The sequence below is a fragment of the Perkinsus marinus genome, assembly GCF_000006405.1.
Source record: "Perkinsus marinus ATCC 50983 genomic scaffold scf_1104296961124, whole genome shotgun sequence".
Classification (NCBI taxonomy): domain Eukaryota; phylum Perkinsozoa; order Perkinsida; family Perkinsidae; genus Perkinsus; species Perkinsus marinus.
Genome location: NW_003205853.1, coordinates 52821 through 78384, shown reverse-complemented (window position 1 = coordinate 78384; position 25564 = coordinate 52821). Strand labels below are relative to the sequence as shown.

At 50.5% G+C, this 25564-nt stretch overlaps 5 protein-coding genes across 5 annotated transcripts; 1 reads left to right on the top strand and 4 right to left on the bottom strand.

Moving 5' to 3' along the window:
* Positions 1–737: 737 nt before the first annotated feature.
* Pmar_PMAR021786 (L-asparaginase, putative) lies at positions 738–2247 on the top strand (the record flags this gene model as incomplete). The annotated part of the gene is made up of 8 exons (XM_002772419.1): positions 738–833; positions 885–1091; positions 1140–1338; positions 1391–1461; positions 1507–1668; positions 1713–1831; positions 1877–2108; positions 2155–2247. The coding sequence occupies 8 exons, from the start codon at positions 738–740 to the stop codon at positions 2245–2247; spliced, it is 1179 nt and encodes a 392-aa protein (XP_002772465.1).
* A 1232-nt stretch (positions 2248–3479) lies between these two features.
* On the bottom strand, positions 3480–4807 carry Pmar_PMAR021785 (conserved hypothetical protein; the record flags this gene model as incomplete). The annotated part of the gene is made up of 10 exons (XM_002772418.1): positions 3480–3683; positions 3723–3767; positions 3813–3878; positions 3924–4007; positions 4046–4159; positions 4206–4275; positions 4320–4365; positions 4470–4587; positions 4630–4725; positions 4766–4807. The coding sequence occupies 10 exons, from the start codon at positions 4805–4807 to the stop codon at positions 3480–3482; spliced, it is 885 nt and encodes a 294-aa protein (XP_002772464.1).
* Positions 4808–5437: 630 nt separating this feature from the next.
* Pmar_PMAR021784 (RAB6 protein, putative) lies at positions 5438–6472 on the bottom strand (the record flags this gene model as incomplete). The annotated part of the gene is made up of 7 exons (XM_002772417.1): positions 5438–5457; positions 5507–5603; positions 5653–5754; positions 5801–5865; positions 6007–6110; positions 6164–6269; positions 6319–6472. 7 exons carry the CDS (start codon positions 6470–6472, stop codon positions 5438–5440), a joined length of 648 nt encoding a protein of 215 aa, XP_002772463.1.
* A 100-nt stretch (positions 6473–6572) lies between these two features.
* Pmar_PMAR021783 (Pre-mRNA-splicing factor cwc-21, putative) lies at positions 6573–7821 on the bottom strand (the record flags this gene model as incomplete). The annotated part of the gene is made up of 8 exons (XM_002772416.1): positions 6573–6721; positions 6823–6939; positions 7017–7082; positions 7141–7196; positions 7255–7338; positions 7386–7505; positions 7605–7714; positions 7768–7821. The coding sequence occupies 8 exons, from the start codon at positions 7819–7821 to the stop codon at positions 6573–6575; spliced, it is 756 nt and encodes a 251-aa protein (XP_002772462.1).
* A 1186-nt stretch (positions 7822–9007) lies between these two features.
* Positions 9008–25300, bottom strand: Pmar_PMAR021782 (hypothetical protein; the record flags this gene model as incomplete). The annotated part of the gene is made up of 1 exon (XM_002772415.1): positions 9008–25300. The coding sequence occupies one exon, from the start codon at positions 25298–25300 to the stop codon at positions 9008–9010; it is 16293 nt and encodes a 5430-aa protein (XP_002772461.1).
* Between the last annotated feature and the right edge of the window lie 264 nt (positions 25301–25564).

Here is a 25564-nt window from a genome sequence, read left to right as displayed (position 1 = left end):
CAAGGACGCGGAATCGAAGCCTCTGATTGTGAAATCGAGAGCTCTATTGAAGAACTGAAAAGTGTAGAAACGAAGTAGATCTGTCTGTTTCACATGTGTAGATTTAACATTGAGAATTCCCACAAACTTGAACATGGTTACAACTGAAAATCTTTGGTACGTGTAAGTTTAAAAGATCCATCTACGACAACTTGAATTCGTTCATCCCTGTTCATGCGATTTCTACAAACTCTCATATAATAATATATAATCACTTAGGGAAGCAACACCATACCGAACTAGCAAGCCTTCCACCACCGGAGTGATTAGAGTAAAAACTAAATCACTCCTCTTCACCAGAGAGCTTGAGCAAGATCTATTACGATGACTTTAACCGACTCATTACGTTATACATGCGTAATCAACAAATGTATAATACGCTAGAGCATCGAATTGAAGATCTTATGTCGGCTTGTGAAACGCTAAGGCTAGGGAGGCTAGGAATCAGCGATCCCATTATAGCGATAAAGCTCATTATAAAAGTATCCAATTGAGTGTTATGGAGAACGCATAATCCTTATTCAGTTTGTTGCCTATATTCAATGGTGCGTTTTGCAAGTATTCTATATTTCGCTCTATCGGCTGGTGTTGCATTCGCTCACGACGTGGACTATTGCGAGCAACTGTGCCAAAGCATCGATTCCTGTGAGTCTTCTAAGCAAGGCTCTTATTGCAAGAGTGATGGATCGTGCTTTGGTATGTATCATGATGGTTTTGGTTATGAATATCAACCAGCAAATGCAGCTGGTATGGAACCAGTGTATTGCCCTATGGTTGAGCATGCACCTGGCAAGGTAGGAGACAGTCGCTCTTGTGTCGAAGTGATATCTTCTTGTTGTTGTTAGGTTCTCATCATCTACACTGGTGGTACTATAGGCATGCAGCCTTACCCTAATGGTACACTACATCCAGTCCCGGGATACCTTACTGACCAGATCAACAATATGGAGGAGTTACAGCAGCCTGGCATGCCTGAGTTTACTGTCCTCGAGTATGAAAATTTGATTGATAGTTCCGATGCTACTCCTGAGAATTGGGTCACCATGGCTAAAGTAAGGTGTACACCCTCGGTCTTGCCATTTGAATGCCTCGGTTTTTAGACTATCGAAGATAACTATGATGATTATGATGGTTTTGTTATTCTGCACGGCACGGATTCGATGGCCTACACTACGAGCGCATTGTCTCTCATGCTTGAAAACTTGTCGAAGAGTGTTGTTGTCACTGGTTCCATTTTACCATTTATTGACCCTCACAGCGATGCCAAGAGGAACATCGTTGTTTCTGTTATGTTCGCTGGTAGGCTAGAATGAGTTTTTGCCATTGTTCCGTAGTTTATATCATCATTCAGGTAAATATACGATACCAGAAGTGTGCCTCTTCTTCGACACAGTTCTCTTGAGAGGCAATAGGGCTACTAAGGTAAGACAAAATGTACAGTTTTCTATGTTTCTATACTGTGTTCAGGTTGATGCTAGTGCTATCGAGGCCTTCGGTTCGCCCAAGGAACGTCCTCTTGCCACCATCGGTGTTGGTATTGACTTCAGTAAGGATCTCCTCCTTCCTGCGCCATCAGCTCCTCTCACCGTACAGACGACAATGGCGGACTCTATCCTCGCTGTGCGCATGGTAAGTGTTGATGGCATTCCTCCTAGTGTATCACTAGTTATCAGATTCCTGGTTTGTCCAGCTTACTCTCCCTTGATGTTAACGACATAAATGGTGTTGTTCTTCTGCTGTACGGCACCGGCAATGCTCCTTCTAACGCGAACTTCCTCTCATGGTTGCAGAAGTACGTTTCGAATCTTTTCGTGATTCTCGTGATTATCATTGTCAGGTTGGATGATGAGCAAATCCCCGTGGTTGTGGTATCCCAAGTTCTTAAGGGTGTTGTTAGCCTCGGTGACTACGCTGCAGGCTCTCAGCTACTCCGTTATGGTGTCATCAGCGGTGGTGACATGACTCCTGAGGCTGCTGTTGCCAAGCTCAGCTATTTCCTGGGCAAGGGGTACACCATTGATGAGATCAAGAGCGAGTTTGGGATGAACTTGGAAGGAGAGATTACTGTGGTAAGTGTTTGGGTCTTTGGCGCTGCTTCTTATTCCTTTAATTCAGAACGAAGTTTCACAAGGGAATCCTTTCGATCCTGTTAACGAGTCGGCCACTGAACTCCTCAGTATTGAAGAACCCAAGATGATTGTCGTCTAATCCACAGACGTTCATGATATGTTTATTTTTTGTAATTACTGTATAACTAGCTATGTTGAACCTAACCACTGAGCCGGTTGTGGCATTCAGTATCTCGCTCTTCAATTTTACCCAAATCCACTATTGAATGCGTTTAGCATTGTTGTGGAATTCTTCTTATGTTTTCTACTTTCACAAGTCGAGATTAATTTTAATGATGATAAGCGTTTTGAGTTGTTCCTATGGTGGCGAATGAGCTTGAACAAACTGACTCGTCATTTGCAGCGAATCCCTGAGCTTTTCACAGATAGTTAACGGCTCGGTGGAGCGATTAAATGTTAAAGGCTCCGAGGATGAGGAATCTGAGGAGTTCTATGCTGGGAATCAATTTCCCAGTAAATTCCTTTCGTATCTCTTCAACTTTTAATTCCAACACGTAAGTATCTCTTGGGTGAACTCAAAAGTACGTGGGGAAAACCAACAAAAGGTGTAGTGATCGTACATTGCATGTCAGTGTGTGATGAGTTTTCATTGGTGTTTGCTCAACATATATGGTCTTGTTCGTTTAAGAGCCCTAATGATGTAAGACTATTGTTACCACTCGTGACAACGCAATACCGACTGACTCTTCCCTGTGAGATAAGTGTTATTGCAGAAATGAGAAACAGCATTTGAGGGACACATCAATCACTCATTGGTATCTTCACTCCTTCAACTATTCTTCCCATGATCTATAACAGAATAATGAGGATTTGGTGAACCTAACTTGATGAGATCAACTTACGCACCAACGACCTGCCCTGCACTTCAGCTTGTGGACTGATCACTTCGGCTTCCTTTTCCATGTCGATATTGTAACTACAGTAATAATAGCGCGATCTGAATCAGTATGAGAGATGCACTCACGTGTCCCAACTAATGAGCACAACAGCTGCAAACACGAGTGCTGAGCCGAGCATATAAACACTTCTGAAACTGTGAAGAGCGAGGATTGTACCTGAGGCCCCACAGAGATGGATGGAACATCCTCATCGAAAGACTCACTATCAACAACCAAGGATAAAGGTATTGTCAATGATAGGCCGACAGCTGCTGATAGTGGCGAAAGTAAAATCACCTAAACGAAGGCTCGCCTCTGTTCCAACAACAGCCGAAGTAGATCGCTGTAGTTTCGACAAGTGTGACAATTATTGTGTTTTCCCTTACACTCTGGCAGATACTGTATATGGTGCCGATCTTCTGACGCTTTCATACTAGACAAAAGTTGAATCATGATGTAGAGTGTTTGAAACGTGAGTGTGCTCATACAGTGGCAGTTTATCATCATCATTATACAAATTTGAATTTGAATCTCCAATCTCAGCACCTACAGCAACTGTGAGCAGATAGTCCGATGCGACACTGCCGAGCACAGCATTGGCCGTCATAGCACCGAATTGGCCCCAGGTCGGCAGGGCCTGAGGAAAAGACTCACAACGACTACCAAGGGGACTTACCAAAGTCTCAAGTCCTGTCATTTGGCACAGGGCTAGCAAAGGGATCTAAGATGATCAATACACTAGATGCCACGAGAGGAGTGTTGTTACTCCCATAACAAAGGCAACAACACCGAACATGCCGAAGACGTACGCCACCATGCGCTCATCAGGTACCTGAGGGTGCTGTATGATGTACCACAGAGCGTGGTATGCTCATACCCAGAGTTTAATGCAGCACGAGAAGAGGCCGTAACAACAGGCTGATGCCAGCGCTAGAGAGTCGCCAAGGATGCTCTCTCGGACCTGTGGGTGTATGGACATTGTCATTCACAGGAGCATACCGCAAAGTCGGTTTTGGGTGACGGTTGATTGAGTGCTGTTATGAGGACTCCGAATACGCAGAGGAGCACTGCAAGGATGGGCACGGCTCTACAGAGAGGATATCCCAAGAGGACCTAACGAACAGCACAAGGTGGTGATGTGTTGGAGGAGTCGACCTACTATGGAGAAGATGAACGTGAATACACTAGAGCAACTGGAAAGGGAACTGTTGGTAGCCACGGAGGTGTACCTAGAGGATATCAATGGAAAGTCAAACGATCCTTCCCTTCATACTTCAGCGATATGTTGTAGGTCAACTGTGAGGCGAACCACATCGCACCTGCAGAAAATGGTTCTTGAATTGTAATAATGCGAGATAGAGTGCTTTATGTGGGTTACCCAACGCCCACACCAGGGTCCCCTTCGGCCACGCTGACCGCCCACCCGCATGATCAGACTCATCGAGCAGGGCCTCCTCCTCCTCCTCGGTTGGGCCCTGTCCTGGTATGTGGATGTATTGGCGGAATGCCAACAACAATACAGAGAGAGTGAGGGAATAGACCTATGATAATGGTCTTGGCAAACAGCATATGGTGTTGATCACCGTGAGGGCCACGGGTTTGTCATAACCACCACTTGTGAAGATAAGCTGAATTATCGCACCCGAAGCTACGAAGAGGACCACGACCAAAGCCATGACCTAAAGATGGTAGTGATGGAGCATTTGAGGGGGGACTTACGGCCAATCCTAGCAGCGTTCTCTTGGTGACATTTCGAATCATGAGAGAAGAACTACACCGACGATGCTGGGAGACACACAAAATATGTAACGCTTCGCTCCGCTAACCTTATTATTGAGAAGCATTGGACTCAAAATTTAGTTGCATTGAAAACGGCACTATGCAGCAACGTCCCATGCTTCCGGAAGGATTCTGTTCTTCGAACTCCACTACACGGAACGCCCATCTTGGACCCACCCCCCTTGGCGATCTCAACAACAACAACGCCATCACTTACCGAAAGACGCCTCAGTCAACCGACTGCAAACCTGCGGTGAATCGATTCCTCCCGTTATATGCCGTAACGTCGATGAGCCCGGCACCAACCTACATTGACGATGAGTCATACAGAATACCACACCTCCCTGAACTGTGCATTGTTGTTGAAGTATCATCTCCATCAGCCACAAAGATACACCACCTTATACGATTCATCGGTAGGTTGATCATTCCACCTGGACTCGTCCATAGTAGCCGTCTCGCTGATGAACATTCTAATCCAACCTCCGCAGAAAGCCGTCATTCACAATACCTTCATGGCATCACAACACGACTCCTTCGAACATGAGAAAAAATGAACATCGGATATATAAGACTCTACTGTCCTCATTAGCACTGTTAAAATGGTGGTCTTCAACAACCGCATGATTGACCTGAAATGCAACTTCAGTTCAATCCACGAAGCCGTCCTCCCACTCTCACTTTTAGCAGCCGCATTGCTGAGCTCATCACCGCTAGTAACTTTGATAGTGTTCGATCCTCCAACTACTGGGTCCTCTTCTGGTATCGATTTGGCAATCTAAAGATGCCAGGTGCCGGGGTCGAACCCTGGACCTCCTCTGCCCTACCTCGGTGAAAATTTCATCGATATCAATGCCACTTTTAGCACTAGTTTCAAAATACTTCAAGCCGAGCTCTTCCGCCAAGGCACTTGCCTCTTCATTGGAAACCTATCCGCAATCAGCTCCTAATCGACAGCGAAGCGAAGCTCCTAACCTGTCGTAAATCTGCCATGTCCGCCTTATTACCGACCAACACTATTTCCACCCCTCCATTTGTACCTACAGTGATAATAATGAATCCAGACTCGCTTCGCTCCGCTGTAAACTTCTAGCCTGGCAACTTGACCAAAAATCGTTCAGCGATGAACTGGATGTCAAATCCTCGGTGCTCATGGTGACATTCGCCTACATATTTACTACCTTTCTCATCGCGTACTTGGTCGACCCAGCTTCTAACAGAATTGAAAGATTCTTTCGAGCTCAGATCGAACACCACAACACATGCCGCAGTATCTCGCAGGTAACTAACAAAGATCAAATGATTCGCAAATTCTTCGCTGTGCGTGAAAGATACTACGCAGGTATCAGAGATCTGAACCTCTCCTGTCCAGCCGTATCCCACAACTGCAGTTTGATCATCCGACCATCGTCAAGTGTGATCACTTTCGCCACAAAATCAATACCTGATCACTGAGCGTCGTAACACTACTTGCTTCGCTCCGCCCTTAATACCGATAGTGGCTTGATAATGCGTATCAAATGCTCCATACAAGAAGCGTGTGATGATACTAGTCTTCCCGACACTTTGATCACCAAGGAAAATGACTTTATGGGAGCTTATTGGTCGCTTCTCACTGGACTGCTCTGATGAATGGCTCGACGACATAACTCAATTGAGAAAACAACTATAATCATCGTACATCACCCAGTAGTGAAGTCAACTCCATAAATAACACGTAAACTCTCTCTCTATAGTACACGTATCATCATTCCTTCTCGGGCTGCAAAACTTTATCTTCTTTTCTGCTACGCTTGGCTTCCCTCCTCTTAGCACCATCCTCAGTCTCCTGTCGCTCCCCAGCGGCCCAACCCTTCCCTTTACGGCGCTCTGCAAAGTCCCGCCACGATTCGCCAGCTGAACCAATACAAGGATCAGATGAGCCGTAACGCTACGCCACTTCGGAAACGACATACAGTGTTCGATCATAGTGTGATGTACCCGCCCAGATGTAGTACCCTTAGCCGGTGGTCGATTGTTCCTTTGCCCCCTCCTCATCTCGCCATTATTATCACCATTCTCCCCTCCTGGGGCTGCCCACCGCTCCGCCTGTCTAACTTGGGCATCCATCATACCTGATACACAGTGGAGTATCGACGATTGATGATGCGCTCAGTGAGAATCGAACCGGGGACCTTTCCCATGAACTCACGTTGTAACTTCTGTTGGTGCTGTCGATCCTTATCGAATGCCACTCCCTCTTCATGATTCCGAGTGTCTACCAGAGCGACCAAGCCTCATCCCACCACCACTACCACACTATCAATTTCGCCCACTTATTCCGAACGCTTTAGCTGCTCTCTCCGCTTGTCGTTGCTGCATTTGAAGGTACCTAACCGACAACCCAGGAATCTACAAAGGCGTTCGCTCCTCCGGGTGAATAGTATTACTCATGCGTCGTCGCCATTTGATCGGCCTCGAGCTCTCCTCCATGGGCCTCGGCCTCGGCCCTCCGCTCATCGAGCTCCTTATATCTGAGCCGCTGATCTGCTCGGAGCCGTCGTGTTGAGGTATTTACTACAGCTTCTGTCTTTCCTTGTCAACCTTCTTCTGGACTATATCCTCCTCCTCTCCGGATTCTAGTAAAGTATCCTGCAGGTCCAGCAACTTCACCTCAATCTCTCTCTTCTGATTGTGATAACTGCCAAAGATATTCTTCGCTGTGCGCATGGAGGAACCGCACTATGAAGATTCGACAAGCACTATATCTCCATTTCGTTCAAGCCAGAGCCTCCCTTACATCAGCTCCGGGTCGGCCTTCTTCGGCTTAGGAGGGGCAGCCGCCTCAGCCTCCCTAAATGGCTTGATGTCGGTCCTCTGAGGTCGGAGGTAGGACTTGTTACGTTGGACCTAATTATTATCGTAACCATGGACGTCTGTTCTGCTGATTGCCAATGCATTACATAACCACTGGTGCCACTCCCTCGGGCTGTCTGCAGGCCTATGCCGTTGTACATTGAAAGCAGCGGCGCAACTTGCAGGAGGGATAACGTGTCTTACCCTTTGGGTTTATCGATTAGCCGGGCGCAAGCTTATAAAAATTCATGAATTCCCACTTCGGATGTCCAGTAGACCTGTCCTGAGTTTCAAGCTTGGATTCCAGATGTAAAATTCGATCCTGTGAGCGCTCTTGAAACTCAGCAGAGATCCATTGAGCACCCATAGAAATATGTGAAAGTTATGAAATCGTATATCTGAGATAGCGGATGGAGGACCACTGATTTCTACTTGCAGTCCTCAAGGAATCCTCAGTGGAGATGGCACGCAACAGGAGGACACTTTGAAGATGAAGACTCGTATTCATATCTTGGTGATCCTCCGTAATGGGGGAATACTGGGAATTATCTTGCATTCACTGATCGAAGCCACAAGGTTGAGCAGTTAGCAACTGGTCGCGTTGGTCTGACAAATCAGCAATAAGATTTGCTCAGATCCCTAACACCCCGAGAAAAGCACTTTCGAGAGAAGCTCTCGCACGCTCATCGAGATCCACATAGGACCTACGACAAATAATATCGTGGCTCACGATGAACTCGGCTGAATCGCGAAGCGCATCATCATGCTATAGTGATTATCGAACATAATGCTAGATGAAGCACAGTAGAAAAAACCGAACACTTTTGCCTCTTCTAAACGAGATAGAATCGCACTTCAGGAGATCTAAGGACATCAGACACCATACGAGATGCACGATATGTGTCTCCGGGGACTATGGACACCACATTCGAGTTTTGGTGTATCGAATTACCTTCAGAGCAAGAAACTACACGTCATTCGATTATTTAAACCGTAGTAGATTTTCGAGCCTTGGTAACCTAGCAACCTTCGTTAACTCATTGTAGGAACCGCATGTGCCCCTAAGGCACCATTCACCTTCCCATATCCCACGCCCCGCATCCACTCTTCCCCTATCCTTCTTCAACTAACTGAGAACTCAATAGTGTAGTTTTAGGTATAGATATTCATCGTTAACAAAATGGAAGGCTCCAGGTCGGTCGTCTGCGCACAGGCAGTGAGATCAACGCACGATGAGCCTAGTATGTAGTGGTTATTATCTCGAAATAATAGTCAATTGAATAGCAACGCACACATGAATAGTCAAGAGATAATCTTCAAATAATAACTAAAATTATACGTCACCTTCTACTTCTTCAAGACCTTCATAGCCACGAAGCCAATGATGGCAAGACCGACAAGACCACCAATGACACCACCGATAATGGCACCAGTATTGCTGTCATCAGATGACGGCGCTGGAGTGGTAGTTGTAACCATAACCAATGGCTCGCTCTCGACCGTCACACTCGACACCTCTACACCGGCCAAGTCCAAGTTACTAGCCATGTTCGTCTCGAGCGCCTGGTTGACATCGGGATTGCTGTCCAGAGCCTCAGCACCCTCTTGATAATCAGCAATAGTCTCCGGAGTAGCTTCGACCTCATAGGTCACATCCAAGTTGAGGTCACCCTCAGCAAGTCGACGGCGTTCACGAAGAGTACGACGGGCTCCCAAAGAGACATCACAGGACATACACGCTGAGCAAACGTCCGTGCAGTAATCTTCGTATGCAGTGATGCCTGCAGCAAAGTCTTGCATGCAAGGAGTAAGCTCACCGAAGGCTGTCTGAGCGATGGACGAGCACACTGCATCACTTATGGTGTTCTTCTTATCCTGGAAGAACTCCTCCTTAGTCTGAGAACCAAGCTCCGCTCTGAAGCCAATCTTGAGCTTTTGACTGAACTTGTTAGCCTTGCGTTTGGTAACGTCAACCTTGTCGGCGTCAGTTGGAATCTTCACACACTTAGCAGTAGCGGCCCATTTCATAGCCCAGGTATCAGTAGCAGAGTCGTAGACATTCCTACAGACGCGGCTCACGGCAGCAGCCTGAGGCACATTCAACTTCGTAGTGTAACCCTCAGCACATGTGGTTCCGCAAACCTCCTGAGGTAGACCAATCGCAGTACAGTTGCTGTCAGCAAGAATCTCGTTGGCCCTGAGCTCGGCCTCTACGAGAGCAGGACAAGTCTTCGGGGTACAGATCGCGTTGTCAGTGAAGGCATTGAATTCGGCACCACCAGCAGTGATATCCTCAGCAGTCGGCTGCTTCTCACGGTATACGAGGTTAGTACAGGACTCGTCCTCGCACGCACAGTACAAGCTTACGCGGTTGTCAGGGTAGGCATTGAAGTGGCCAGTCTTACACTCGGTTGAGCAAGAGTCACCGTACTTGTTAGTGTTCGACACAACACCACACTCTGTGCCGCCGGTAATACCACCAGGCTGGAGGATCTGGTAGGCACGGATCTCAGCGGTGAACGCGGTAGCAATTGCATCAGCACTGCAAGTAAGAGGCTTGCATGCAGAGGTGATTGGACCACCTGCAGTAGGATTTTCGATGTCGAAGGGCTTCAACACGGAGTTTCCGTTCTCGTCGGACATACACTTGAGAGCAGCAGTAGTGCTGTAACCGGGGACACCGCCCAAGTTATAACCGACAGGACACTTGATAGCGCACTTGGAGTTGTAGCGAATTTCACCCTTCATACAGTTCTGAGATATGCTACTATCAGCATCTGAAGTCAAGCTGTCGAAGTCGGTCAAGTCGTAAGCGGTAGCATCAGTAGGAGGACCACAAGGAGGCGAGTCCTCAACACACGTGATGTCGGAAGGTCCATCAGCACAGGATCCCTGATCAGATTCACGGGGGTAGTCCCATGTATAGTCATACTGCGAAGCTTTGCAAGTGAAGCTAAACTCCCGAACATCCTGTGGTTGGCCAGAGACATGATATCCAGGCAAGCACGCGAACGTGACATTCTGTCCGTTGGCAGTCTGGAAGAAGTCCGAGGACTCCGATGAGAAGGCTGGAGTAACATGCTCAGCAGCACAAGTACTGAAGTCCTTGGGACCGGAGATACAGTCCATGCACTGATTGAGAGAGCAAATACTGCTAGTAATCTTGCCACGTGGTGCCAACTCGTCGTTGAAGAACCTACGTGAATACCCAGAGGGAGCACCACCTTCAGCTCTGACGGGCAGACCGGTAAGAGACGCCTCACGGAAGAGAACACTTCTGGACTCGGTCTTCTCGGTGTCACTGCAAGAATCGTCACAGATCTTCCAAGCACCAGGTCCAGTACCGGCATGACTCTGCCTGTACGTAGCCATGGAGAATGTCTTGTTGGAGATATCCGTAGTGTAACCTCCAAGAGCGAGACTGGTTCCCTTGGCATCCCATTGGCGGTTGAAGGAGCCGCACTCGACGCAATGACCACCAGCCACCACAATTCTGTTATCAGGTGTGGCGACGCAGGTACCGAAGGCAGCACGAGGAGTGAAGCCAATGCACTCAGCAACCGTGGAGTCATGAGGCGATGTGCCAGCATAGTCGCAAGTCTCGGAGCCCGAATCAGAAGAGGCCGTCTGGAAGTTCTGACGGAATCTGATAAGTGGGGCTACTCCGAAGGAAGTGCGATCGAGCTTGCTAGTGACATCACCGACGCCGAAGGTGTTCAAGTAGCCATTCACGTCGCGGACAGTGCTGTTGGACAGGCTGACAGTATACTTCTCACCAGGAGCCAACTTGTGACGGATGATAAGATACCTGCCACGTGCCTCAATCTCGGGATCGGATACTTGGTAGGTTCTGCTATTGTAAGCAGAATGGGTAGCAGCCACCTCGATGGTCGCGGTGTCAAGACCCTTGAAGATCTCCCTAGAGAACTCAACTTGAAGAGCGCTATCACGGCTGATGGTGTAGTAGTTAGTAGTTGCCTGGTTGGCGGGATAGAAGCCAACACCAGCACCAGCACCGTACTTCTGGCCGACCGTACTCGCAGGGATAGGGTAGTACGTCTTGAAGGTGAGAGCCTTGCTACCGACGGAACCATTATAGAACCCGGCACTGCAAGCAGATGAGGTGCCATCAGCAGCGCAAGCGTCGCTCTGAGCCTTGTTCTGGACGAAGCGGTTGGGGAGACGGAGGTCGATAGTAGCGAGGCAACCGTCGGCAGAATCCAAGCAAGTGTCGGACGCGGTGAGGCCCTTAGCAATGTCAGAATCAGCAACAGTGACCCTCACATTACCAGAGTCAAATTCGGCCTTGTACTGAGGAGACGTGACAGTCTCGTAAGTACCGTAGAAGAGCGTCAGACCGATGGTGCCATCAGCAGTCGCGACCGGGGCCACAGGCTCAGTGAAGACGAAGTTGAAGCTCTTGTCGAGACCGTTATAGGTAGGTAAGCAGTGAGCTCTGTTGGAGTCACTAGCAGTGGCAGCAGAGCAAGCAGCGATATCCAGATCGGTCTTGAAGTAACCGATCTCTGGGATAGCTACGGAGGCATAAGCGACCTTCGGCAAGCTGGCTGGTGCACTAGCGTCCAAGGTTCGGAATGCAACCTTGAACTCACCAGTGTTCACAGTCGGGGAGTTGTAGTCAGTGACGACACCTCTAGGGATGTAGATCTCGTAGTAGGTACCAGCCTCCAAGTTAGCCTCTGACGAGACTTGGAACCAGGTGATGTTGTTAACCTCATCGGCGATCACGTTGGCGACCGGGATCTTGTAATGAGCACTTGTCAGCCAACCACTCTGGGTCTGAGTCTGAGTGGCAGAACCGTTGTGGATCTCGAAGTACCCAACATGGCTCAAGTTGATGTGCTGGTTGAAGGCAACTTGGAAATTGAGGCAGAACGTTCCCGGAGCGGGGGCACTGCAATCTGCTGCCGTAGGAACCGGTACATCAGTGGCCATATTAGCAGGGAATGTCTTCCTGTCGAGAACGGCGAGAGTAGCCGTAGCATCGGATAGACCTGAGGTGGAGAAGTTGGCGATATTGCAGCCAGCCTCAGTAGCAGCACAAGCCGGAGGAGGGACAGCCGAGCGGTAGGACTCAGTAGCGCTGCCCACGTCACCATAGACGTAAGTCTGATCAGCAATCTTCGGCACAGTGAAGAACGTGAACGAATAATAGGAGTTGCCCTTGCCGTTGTGGTTATCAGCCATATTAGCAGGAGGAGTGTTATCCATAGAGCTCGGGATGAAGCCGTTAGCTGACAGAGTGGCAAAGTACTGATGGCCAGGAACCAATCTCTTGCTTCCAAGTTGGAAGAGAGCAGTTCTGTTGTCAATGAGGATCGAGTCGTTGACAGGAATCCAGATTGCACTAGCCCTGGAGTATCCAAGCTGAGAAGTGATCGTGAGATACTTCCCGGCCTGATTCCAGTACTTCTGCACTGAGGTACCGAACTTGATGATGAAGTTAGTGTCGAGAGCTGTCACAGAAGTCGCTGCAGACTGAGTGGTCGCATGAGCAGGATAGCTACCATCGATGGTGACAGCAGTGCTCTGCACAGCAGCCGTGAAGTAGTACTCGAAACCAGCACCACCGGTGGGGCTAGTGCTAGAGTCACTATAGGTAGCGGACGCAGGATCTGGCATACTACCACTGTAAATAGTGTTGCCGTGACGATCGAAGACGCTTCCCTCAGGAATGAAGACAGTGATGTCACTGCCATCAGCTGCAGCAGCCATAGTACTCAAAGTACTGAGACCCTTGATGCTCAGAGTATTGCCTCTGATCTCGGTATAAGCGTTAGCATCACAAGAGCTAGGCGACAAGTACTCGCTCTGACCGATGGTGCTCTTCGCATTATCACCAATGCGCAAGTAGGAAGCCGAAGCACCGGCGCCAACAATAGGACGCGGCACAGTGTCAGCTGAGACACCGACCTTCTGGCAGCAACCACGACCAAGAGGACCACTCTGAGTGACGTTACATACGGCAACGTAAGTGCCACCAGCGGTCGTCGCAGCAGAAGCAGTACCAACGGTAGAAGAGCACCGCGAAGTACCACGGCAGACCCAGACGAGACGACTAGGCATGAACTTCTTGCCATCGTGGAGCATCTCGCTGAAGCGGATAACGACGTCATCCTCGATGCTGCGCTTCTGCTTCCAGTGAGGGGAAGCACCAATGACGGTAGGACGAGCAGCGTACTGAGTAGCAGCGTCACCAGAGCCAATGTAATGCTCGTTCGCAGCAGCGTAGTTGCTATCGAAGTAGTCCAACCTGCCCGGATAAGAGGTGTACCAGTCATTCTGGAATACGGTAGCAGTCGAAGAGACAGAGTCGTTACGACCGCCGATGATGTGAAGCGTATCGTCACCAGTCTGCACAAGGCAAGAGTCAGTGCGTGGGGCGAAAGTGTAAGCGGCACCAGTCTTTCCAACACCATCCGAAGCGACGTTTGCCGTGAGCTGCTCGAAGGTGTCACCACCATCACGAGACCTCCACACATCAGAGTAAGGGACACCAGCAGAGGTACTGCCGCCAATGAGAATCAGATCACCTTGACCGTTAGCGAACATGCGGCCGCCATGTCTGTCCCTGACCTGATCGGCAACCTTGCCACCTTGTTCCCAGTAAGAACAATCAGCGGAAGCACACTTCCAGCACTTCTCGAGGCCACCACCGCAGACCACGAGCTTCCAAGCGCCGACAACACCAGCAGCAGAACTCTCGAAACCAGAGTAAGGGAACTCCGGACCGAGCTGCCAGATGCCATCGACCTCACTCGGGATAGTGCTAACTGTGAAGCCTTCCGCACCAATAGCGGTGAAGGAAGCGCCCATATCAGCACTCCTCACAATGCCGCTAGCACCAGTAGCACTGCCGACCACGTAGAGGTAGTCGCGAGTGCAAAGGATCTGAGGATTCTTGCGGGACATGCCAGCAACATTATCACAGTTCCAGGTGATACCGTGGTCGTAGGACTTGCAGACCTCGCCGACAGCGCCACCAGTAGAGGTACCACCAATACGGAAGAGAGTACCATTGCAGTATCCAGAGCCTGTCTCAGCACGTTGATAATCAGCACTTCCACCAGGGGCGGGAGTCTCCGCAGCGTAAGCGTCAAAGAGACCGTTCATATACTTAGTGCCAACTTCCTCCCTGAAGATGGGCTTGAGAGCATTAGGCCAGTCGGAGGCCTCCGGCACAATGTTGGAGAACTCCATCTGCACTCGGTAGTCGGTTTGAGCTGAGAGAGCACTTGCGAGCTTGCCGCTAGTACTGGCAACCGCCGAGGCATCATAACCGAGGGCCGGTTGGCCATGCCTCTGGGAACCATCACGCCATACGAAGACGCGAGAGCCCTCGAAGCGAGTATGGCCAAGGTAGTTCTGAGAGCTAACAGCAGTTGACGAAGGAACAGCAGGATCGGAGTCGGCGAGGACCTCAACCTTGGTAGAAGCTCCAGATGCGGCGCTAGTCATACCGAAGTAGAACTTGCCGGAACCGGGCTTCACATTCTTGTCGAACATATACCAGTGGTTGCCATCGACGTTCATCACATCGTTAACGCTCATATCGTGCTGGTCACGAGGGAAGACGTCGAGTAGACGGGGCTCTTCATTACCCGTGAATGGTGCGACAGTGAAGCAGTAGTCGCCGCACTTTAAACCAGAGAAGTAGTTACCAGAAGTGGCATCCTTGATAGCAAAGCTACTGATGATGAGACAGTAGACTCTGTTGTCGTTGTCGAAGCCCTGGGGGAAGACTCGGAGCGTCTTGCCGTCATCACTCAACTGCACAGGGCCATCATGGCGACGAGTATAGTCCTCACCACTGGTGATGATGCCCTGGATCTCAGCAGATTGAGGAGTGACATCGCAGTTGATGATCTTCTTGCCACTCGTTAGGACAGCCGATGCAGGCCTGTTAGCATCATCGTAATAGGGATCATACGATTGCAAGTAGATGCTCGTCTGAAGCGAAGAAGAGCCGGCGACTGAGGAGTCGAGAGCCACGGCGCGATCGAAAGTGACCGACAAGGCTCTGTACTTCTCCACACCAACGGCATTCTGAGCAGGATCGAAAGCCACGGCAGAAGGCTGCGTGAAGTCGAGCTTGGAAGATGCGAGTCTCTGGGTTCTGAACCAATACTTGGCGTAGCCAGTTGCTTCAACAATAGCATCGTTGAGGTTACCAGCAGCATCAGCAACCAAACCAGCCTTCACATTGATGGTGTAGCACTTACCGCTGTTGAGTGCCTTATTATCACTCGCGCTCGAGAACTTCATGTAGAGACGCGTGCGAGGTTCACCACTTGTCGTGGTGTAAGGCTGCACGAAGATATCCTCGTTGTGCTCGCAGACGAGGCTGCCACTGCACTTGCCAACACCCGCGCGGGTCTCAATCGTACCGAAAGAGGCGCATGAGCTGGCATCACAGCAGTGCTGGAAATTGGCAAGAGCGTCGGGACCCGACTGTCGACTCTTCATGTCAATATCGCAGACCTTAGTGTTGCACTCGTAGAGCTCGACGTCACTGGAGGCAGTAGAGCCGGCAAGAGTACTGGAATTGTCGTAGAAGTCAAGGAACATCATAGTCGCTGGATGAGCAGCGAGTGTACCATTCGCGGGGAAGGTCTCTCTCAACACCGGAGGAGTTATATCGACCTGCTCGACAGCCTCATACGAAGCCATCTTAAGCTTGAAGCACTGTGAGATACCAATGTGAGAATGGCCATCCTTGTGCCAGTAGATCCACTTGGGCTTCACCTCATCACTGATACCAAGGTTCTGCCAAGCAGCCATGGGACTAGTGGCAGCGGTACCAGCCGGGTTGGCATTAGGGTAGGTGCCACGCTTCATACCGCCATCAGTGAAGAGTGCACCATTGGCGATACCGAGAGAGTACTGAAGACCATTATGGCGGAGGTTGGACGCACCGCTCAACTGGAAGCTAAGATAGTAGCCATTGGTCAACTGGATACCGGAGCTACCAATCTCATAAACAGCGTCGCCATCATCGCCGTTATTGGGAGTGCCAACAGTGCGGTTGAGATGGACAGCGTAGTAGTTGTTCTCGGTGTTAGCCTGTACCTTCTCCGGGAAGAAGATCCACACGTACTTGTCAGTGGTGACACCAGAGGTGACCTTGGACGTACTAAGAGCAGTAGTGCCAGGGTCAGTAGCACTGGAGGAGAGAGTGGCAACCAAGTTCTCGCAAGAAGGTAACAATATGTAGCCCTTGATAGAATCGATGTTGTTGATGTAGTCGGCAGTATTAATGTTAGCAGAATCATCATAAGCCTTGTCAATGATAGCGTAGTTATCCTGGGCAGAACCAGTGACACCAGACTTGAGGTACTGGGTGGCCAGTATCGATTCACCGAGAGGTGAATAGATACGTCTATCCTCAGACGCAGTAGACACCACAAATTCGACGAACTGCCTCTTGTAGTTGGGAACGCTACCGATGAACTGTCCGTTCGGGTTGATGTTGCCACCGTAGGTATACTCAGACGACATCTTCACCATCTTGGCGGGCACCGTGACACGGTACTTGTGGCCAGGGATGAAGGCAAGTGGGGTGGCTCCACCAGGGTTGAGATAGATAGAGTCGTAACCATAGACAACTTCCAACTTCGAAGTCTCGGTCCTGGAGTAACCAGCAGCGCTACCGAAGGTGACATTAGTGGTGGCACCACCAATCTTGAGCCCAGAGTTGCACTGATGATCAGGGCCACAGTCCTGGATCTCGATCTTCGTGGCCGCTGACCAGTCAACCTCAGTGAGACCAGCAGCATCAGTCTGATCGGGGGAGAGGTAGGGCACGATGGGCCTATTGAAGCGTAGAAGCACACGATCGTTCGGATAGAAACTCGCCTCCATATTGCCAATGTTACTAGAAGAAGGAGCAGCACTCCTAGAAGGAGCAGAGCTCTGACTGTAGATATGGAGATCAGGCCAGCCATGAGCGTTGGTACGGGCACCAGAGAAGACAGAGCCAGAAGTGGCGATGTCGAAACCGTTGATCTGCAAGGTGTTACTAGCCGTGGCGTAGACCTTATCAGCGGTGTTCCAGTCATTCGCGTTGTCACAGTTCCAGCACTGTTCTTGCTGTAAATCGCTACCAGTAGTAAACCTCAACTTGTAAGACTTATAGGACGAAGTCCTGTTGTGTCTGTTGAGGGAGGTGTCCAGCCAAGTACGAAGAGTATCATCAGTGGCAACATCAGAAGGAACACCCTCAATAGTGAGCGGCATACGGTTGGAAGAGCCATCGGCGCAGTAAGACTGATCCATAGGCAAAAGTAGACTGGGGTCGCAGTACTCAATGAGAGTCTGGTTGCCGTTGAAGGACAGATCAAGCTTGTTACCAGAGTAATCTCTAATCCACTTATGATCCAAGTAGAACGTGTAGTTGGTACCGGGGTCGAGATCTTCAGCAGTGGTAACGACCATAGAATGGTGCTTGATCGTGCAGTCAAGGGCCTTACCATCGCGGACACGGTCAGGAGTCTCCGCTCCGGCAGCACCAGCAGGATCACCAATGAGCCCGTCGTTCTTGAGCGTGCACGCACCAGAGCTGGCGCTGAAGTAGCGAGAGCGGCTGTCACTGAACATGATGGGCTCACTGAAGACGCACTTGAACTTGAATGCACCGCTCTTAGTGGTGATGTTCTGGGACTGAGAGTTGAACGAATAGCCGTTGTCACACTGGTCCTTGGCGAACTTAGTCGGCTCACGGGACACAACGCAGCAGTACAGCACAGTGGGAGGAATAATATCCTCATCCTCAGTTGAGAAGGAGTAAGACTGAGCCACGTCGGTGCTGGTAGTCCGGACATAAGCATCAGCACGAGGGAAACCACGGAAGACTTCCTCGCCATTGCTATCATAAAGAAGACCATCAGGAATGGTCAACGTGTAGTCACGACCACCCTTGAACTGATCGACATATTGGTCGAGATCGAAATAAGGCTTCTGGTGAGTGTGGTACAAAGTACAGATGAGACCCGTACAGTAAGCGCTAGTAGTGTGGTTGACCAGCTCGTAGGCGGCAGTATAGCTCTGGCCAGTGGCATCCTGGTTGAATGTAGGCTTGAGGGTGTGGAATTCATCCTCAGGCATGCCAGTCTCATAGGGGATAGGCCTGTTGAGGTTATCGGCGTGGAGCATGGCAGTGTTGAACCAGATCTTTGGGCGGACACTGCGAGGAACCATAGTAGCACCATCAGCAGGATCGAGCTTAGCCTTAACGATTTGAGGTTCATGAGAGCGAATATACCACGGAGTAATCCTGGATCCAATCAACGACGAGCTATCAGCCTGAGGCTCACCACTGGACTTGAGGGTAAGACCAGTATGCTTCACGTTGGCAGTCTTGGTGGCATCACCAGTATTCGTGAAGGACTGATTAGCATAGAAGACCTCGTCGTCAATAACCATGGTGTACTTGTGGCTGTGGGTGAAGTTGACGTACCACGGAGTGGAAACGACAACCATGTCCACGAGAAGGTTGAGGCCGATAGAGTTGTTCATGGAGATGTAGACGGGGTTCGTATCAGCGACACACTGGGAATTGCCAGATAGGGAGTTCTTGCACCTACCATCGGCAGTAACCTCATAAACCAAGGTGGCAGGAGCATTGTCAGCAGTCTTGCCAGTACCAGCAGAGAAGGTTCCGAGGAACTTGCTGCTCTGAGTGTAAGTGTTATCAGAGGCCCAGTTACCAGAAGCCGTCTTGGAAGCAGAATCCTCATTACAGTTTGGCTCGTTAACGATGGTGCCATACATACGCACGTACTCACCGCAGTCGTAGATCTTGATGGACTTCGTCGAGAGCTGGGACAGCTGAACTGCATCGGACATGATCAAACCCACAGAGAAGCCTTGGTTGGCATGACCGGTGATGACCTGCTGGAATGCTTTGCGAGCAGCCTTGGTCTGCTCACCACGCTGTGCTGGGAGACCGAGAGGATCCATGGGATCGACGTCATAACCGAAACCAGACCTGTAGTCCATACGGAGCCAGTCGTTAGTGACACCGAATGGTCCATCATGATCGACTCTGCTGTCGTTGATAGAGTAGTAGGCGTTCTTCTCACGATAGCTCATTCCATCCGGGTTCATCAAACCGTAGTTCAGACGAGCACCAGGGAGGACCATCAGAACCTCGGGCTTCAAGTCGTAGAGGTTGCCCAAGGCAGGATTGAAGAAACCATAGATGACATGGAACTCATCAACGTAGTTGTCAAGACCAGTCTGGTAGTTGAACGGATTGTCGGGAGACGTGTAGAAGGCAGACTGCGAGTGGTTGTATCCGAGAGAATGACGAGTCATGAGGAAGTTCTCGCCACCAGACTCGTAGTACATACCACCTTGACCCCACCTCATCAATGAATCAGCGTTGGGATCAGAGCTTTTGTTGGTCCAGAATGTGTAGTTGTGGACCTGCCCAACACCAAAGAGACCCTCGGGAGCATAGAAGCCAATGTACTTGGCCCAGGTATCACCCTGACGGTTGGACTGATCGTAGGAACCAGTGTTGTGTTCAGAGATGCGGTTCATCTTAGTAGAGAAGATCATCTTCTTGTTGTCAGCAGATAGAATGGCGAAGTCGGAAAGAGAGACATCCTTCTCACAGAAGTGTACATAAGCAGCCTCGACACCGGAACCCATAACGTGACCAACCTTGTTAGTGTTGTTACAGAACTCACCGATGGTGTTGAAACCGCGAGAGAACTGCTCACCGAACTGCAAGTCACCACTGCCATCAATGTACCAACGATGACCGGCCTGGATGGTTCCGTTCTTAATGGTACCATTGAAGAACACAGCTCGGAGCTGGTTACCAGTAGCCGCACCAGAAAGGTTTCCGCGGCTATAGTGGTTTCCCTCGAAGCTGTTACGCCAGTCGATAGCATTATCACCAGGGCCTTCACGGTGGAGGAGCTTGTGACCCCACTCAGTACCATCACCCGGAGAGAAGGGCTGGAAGGTCACAGGCTGAGTGAACGACCACATAATGTTGGAGGTATTGGTAACAGACGGACCACCATTGGCATCACTAGTCTGTGTGCAAGTGGTGTAGTCAGTACAGTTCTTGTTGTTGGTACCACCGACCACGGGGTATGAGCTAAGACCATCAAAGGCAGCTTCAGCTGTTGGCTGATAGAAAGTGAAGCGATAGTCCACACCAGTCTGATCAGCAATGTTGCCAGCAGCATCCTTGAAAGCACCAGCCTCGCACTTGAGACGGAATACCGATCTGTAGTACGTGTTGCCCTCACGCTTGTAAGCAGTGATAGGAGTGAACTGGAGGAAGAAGAACAGACGATAACGAGTGATAGTCGTTGCGCACGTCTGAGTTCCCGAGAAGTCAGCAGCAGCCGGGGTAGCAGCACTGAGGCAGTAGCTGTAGGAGCCGTTGTACTGGACGAAGTTGGTGTCACCCATAGTGAAGTAGTTGATGTTCTGGAAGGCATCAGTGCTGGACTCAGTAACAGTGGTTCCAGAGCCAGTGTCACCAGTAGTAGTCGAATCTGGCTTGTAGTCGCTCCAAGTCGCCGACTTCAACCAGGTGTAAGATGTAGCATACTGACTCATGATAACATCGGAGTTGTTATCTCTGCAAGCTCCGTACGTAGTGCGAGTGTCCCACTGACAGTCGGGATACTTAAGGACACTGTGGTTCCAACCATAGTCGTAAGCGCTCTCAGCAGTGTAGTTCTGAGCATAGAGATAATAATCCGGGATAGGATTGGTAGGCTTGCGGCCACTCTGATAACCAGTGTAAAGCTCAGAAGTCATGATCCTCGAGGAGTCAGAGTTAGCGGTATCGGTCATAATGGCTTGGCTAACAATGCACTTCTTGTCACCGTCAATAGTGACATCCTCGTCGAACTCCAACATGACCGGGACGGTCTGCTTGATAGCCTTGTTGAAGGGGAACCAGTATCCCTGGGCAACGGCATCAGCAGCGACACCGCGGTCATAACCAGCGCCAGTGGTGTTGGTAGGGATGAGACCAGTGATAGGCCCCTGGAACTCGAAGGTACCGATAGGTTGGGGGTACTCATAGTACGAAGGAGAACCAACGCTTGGCTCCACACCAGCCAAGTTGAAGCAGTGACCCAAGACCTTGCGGCCCTGAGGACCAGTGCTAGAGCTACGACCACAGGGAGAGTAGGTGATGTTGGGAGCATAGACATCGTCGTTGATCTTGATGGGAATCGTGATCACCTTGTCGGCACCCTGAACGAAGTCAGCATGGCCAGAGACCACACCGTTGGCTTCCTTAGCGTTTGTAGCCTCAACAGCCCAATCATAGAAGGCGCAGTGAGGGATCTTCAAGTTCCAAGGAGTAGCCAGAGGAGTAAGCTTCGTGCCAGGGAGCTGTAGGACGAGCTGGTAGGTACGTTGGATGTTGTGAGAACAGAAGCCAGTCTCAGTTCCCGAGGGATAACTAGCAGTACAGGCGGTTCCAGAAGCACCAGTTCCAGATTCGGTGTTGGTCTCAGCCTTCTGGAGGTCGAACAGACGGACGGAGAGCCATTTGGACTGCGCAGCGGCACCACCAGAAGCTGCAGTAATGTCAGGGATAACGGTAAGCTGATTGGTGACGCTCGAGAAAGCGGATTTGCCGACAGACCAGACACCAGCGCTGTGCTCAGAGGTAGTGACTCCATCCAAGTCCCAAATGAACTCAGTGCGGCCGAGCTCGGCACTGGTAGTAGCACCAGCATTGGACAAGGTGATGTCACAAGGACCAAACTTAACCATCTCATCGAAGGTGAGAGTGATGAAGGCGTCCTCAGAGTTGACCTTAGCGTAGTTGAGACTACGGCCACCATAGCCGCCAGCGAGGGCAGTTTGGGTCACACACGGAGGATCAGAGGTAGCAGAGCAACCGGCCTTGGCGTAAGGGGTCACATCCAACAGAACAGGGGAACGTCTGTCGCCGAGCTCAACCTGGAAGAAGGGCGAGATCTGAGTTCCAGCTGGGAGACCTATGATAGCATCTTCGTCAGCTTCCCAGTAGCATCTGGGGGTTGTGCCGTCAGCAGGTACCCAAAGACCATCTTTACCATCACGGGGGTCACGAGGGTCGATGAAGAGCTTGTGACCACGAGGGATGATCTGATCACGATCTTGAGCATTAATCGTAACCTTAGGAGTGGTAAGACCATCAACCTGGCACTTCATATTGAAGTTACCACGACCGAGACGCACTGGTCCATAGAAGGTGGTCATAAAGGTCTGGCTGTAGTGAACATAGCCAGCGTCCTTCATAGCATAGATCGAGGCAAGGGAAGTACGCCAGTTAGTAGTGGAAGCCACATAACAGCAGATTCTCGGGGAGATAGTATCCCGGGAAGCATCACTGGCGGATGATCCCCAGTTGATCGACTGCTTGAGAGTAGTGGTGAAGTGGAAGGTATCAATCTTACTAGAATCCGAAGACACCACGGTGCCGTTGTCGAAGATGACTGTGTAGGTCTCACCAGGCATCAGCGAACGCGGGTTCACAATGAGGTGGTTGTTGCTGTAGAGCAGAGCATCGACGGGATCTCCGTTACCGGCAGAACTAACGGGAATACGGCATGGGCTGCCATACTTACGAGTGCTTGCGGTCCATGACGACGAAGCAGGGTCCTCGTAGACGGTGGCAGTAACAAGGCAGCCAGGATTAGTCGAGTCACTAGTGTGCCACTCGTCAGCGCGCAAGTCGGCGATAGTCTTCTTGTTCCTCTGCAAGTAGCTATGAGGAACAAACTTGACGTAGCCGCCAGAGCCGGCCGTCACGTGACGGTTGTAGTGGACATGAATACCCTGCTTGTAACCAGCAAAACCGTAATAACCGGCCTGACCGGTGAGCGAAGTGGTAGGGATCTGGGTAAAGGCGGATTCCAATGGACCATTGATAGCACCAGCAGTGAGGTCGACCTCCTTGCCTTCCCAAGCAACCCAGAGTGGTCTCGGCTTTTCGGTACCGGCGTCGGTGGCATTAACCCAGAATGAATGAGTGAACTCTCCAGCGAAACCAATGGCTCTCTCCTTCAAGGTGGCCATGACGAAGTTAGGCTGATTGAGCATGCTTGGGGCGGAGGAGCGCAAGGTAGCGGCAGGCTTGCAGCAGATTTGCTTCGCACTAGGAGCTAACCAACAGGGGCCGGAGACTGCGGCGACGTCGATCCCACCAGACACGGCCACACCGGGAGCTTGCTCCTTGCCCGTTCCGAGATAAGAGTAAGCACATCCAGCCCGACCATTAGTGCCGAGCTCGGTACTCGTACAAGTAGTCTTCAAAGCCTCAACGGTACCATACGCACTTGAGAAGTTGGAGACGATCTTGAGCTGAAGATTGACTTCAGAAGGAACAGCGTTGAAACTCCACTCGTTGGTGAAGCACGTAGATGAGCCACAGGTATCCCAGAAGATGGACTCAGCAAAGGTGTAACAGAGCTCAGTATCAGCCGGAGTGCTGCTGAGCGAAACGGCGGCAGCGGCAGCATCGGTTTTAGGAGCACTGCTAACATGAGCAGGGTAGTAGGAGATGGGGGCACCAAGAGGACGGACAAAGCTGATCTGACAGAACTGAGCAGCGTTCTGTAGACCACCAGCCGGCCAGCTGTAGGAAGCATCATCGGTACGCTTCACACGGCATTGATCGGGGAAGCTGCCTTGTTCGCTAGCGAAGTCAGTGAAACGTCGTCCATTGATACCAGGGAAGTAGTTCCCAGCCAAGTCTTGGACAGCGTTACCATCAACGGTGATGTAATATCTCCTGTTTTTGACAGCGGGGGCCGTGGCCTCGATCGCTGAGGAGATAGTAGCGGAAACTGCGGGAGTAACGCAGCTTGAGGCGATGGGGTCGAAGACACCAGCGCTTGAGTAAGCAAGGAAGCAGACCTTACCAGTACCAATCATAACAGGCTCGTTGAAGTAGAGCTTGACCTTGGTACCAGTGAAGAAGCTGTCCACATATTCGACGCCATTATCCGCCAGATAGCCACTAGGACTAGCAAGCATCAAAGTAGGCGCCCAGACATCAGGGTAGGTAGCATTGTTCATGCAGCCAGCAACAGAGTTCGCCATTCCAGAAGCGGAAGAAGTTCGGCAAACTGGGGTGTTCTGACCGTTGTACTGCCTGACACCTCCCGTATAGGAGACTGCCCAGCAAGCACCAGAAGAGGATATAAGGCCACAGCTAGATGCGAAAGAGGAGTACTGCACTGCTGCATTGTCCTCTACACAGTTAGCGTCAATAGAGACCTTCAAGCTATATGAGCCCGCATCCTTAGAGGGGAAGGTGAAGAGCGCATGTGAAAAGCCAACAGTTCCGTCGGGGTAACGGACCCATGTGTTGGCTAGTTGGTCGCAAGTAATGGAAGCTTTGAAGCCAGTGGTCGTGCCCGGCACCTGGCCAATTTGCGCCGGATCAGTCAATATCGTGATCGACGCTGATGCATTAAAAGTAGGGTTTGTTGTCGTCGCAGGGATCTCCGACACAATAGTAGCACCCAAGTAACACTTGTTGTCAGCAGATACACAAGGGCTTCCCTCAACAGCACGCACTTGCACAAAGGCCGCAGCATCTAACAAGGAACACAGCATAAGCAGTAGAGCCAATGACTGCTGCATGATAGACGTGATGGGGACTCAAAGCTTACCCGCTATCGGAAGAGTGGCCGCTAATGATCCAATTGCTAGTTTGGAAAGGACTGAGGTTGCCCTGGAATACCGGCGACGAGCTGAGCGCACTACACCCTCTGAGGGTGGTGAAAATCGCTCCGATTCAACACTAGACGTTCGCATAGCCCTCTACAAGGAAGGTGCAAACTGGACAAGGCAGATGAAACCATAGGACTGATGCCCAACTCCCTTTCATTGACAACACGGACAACG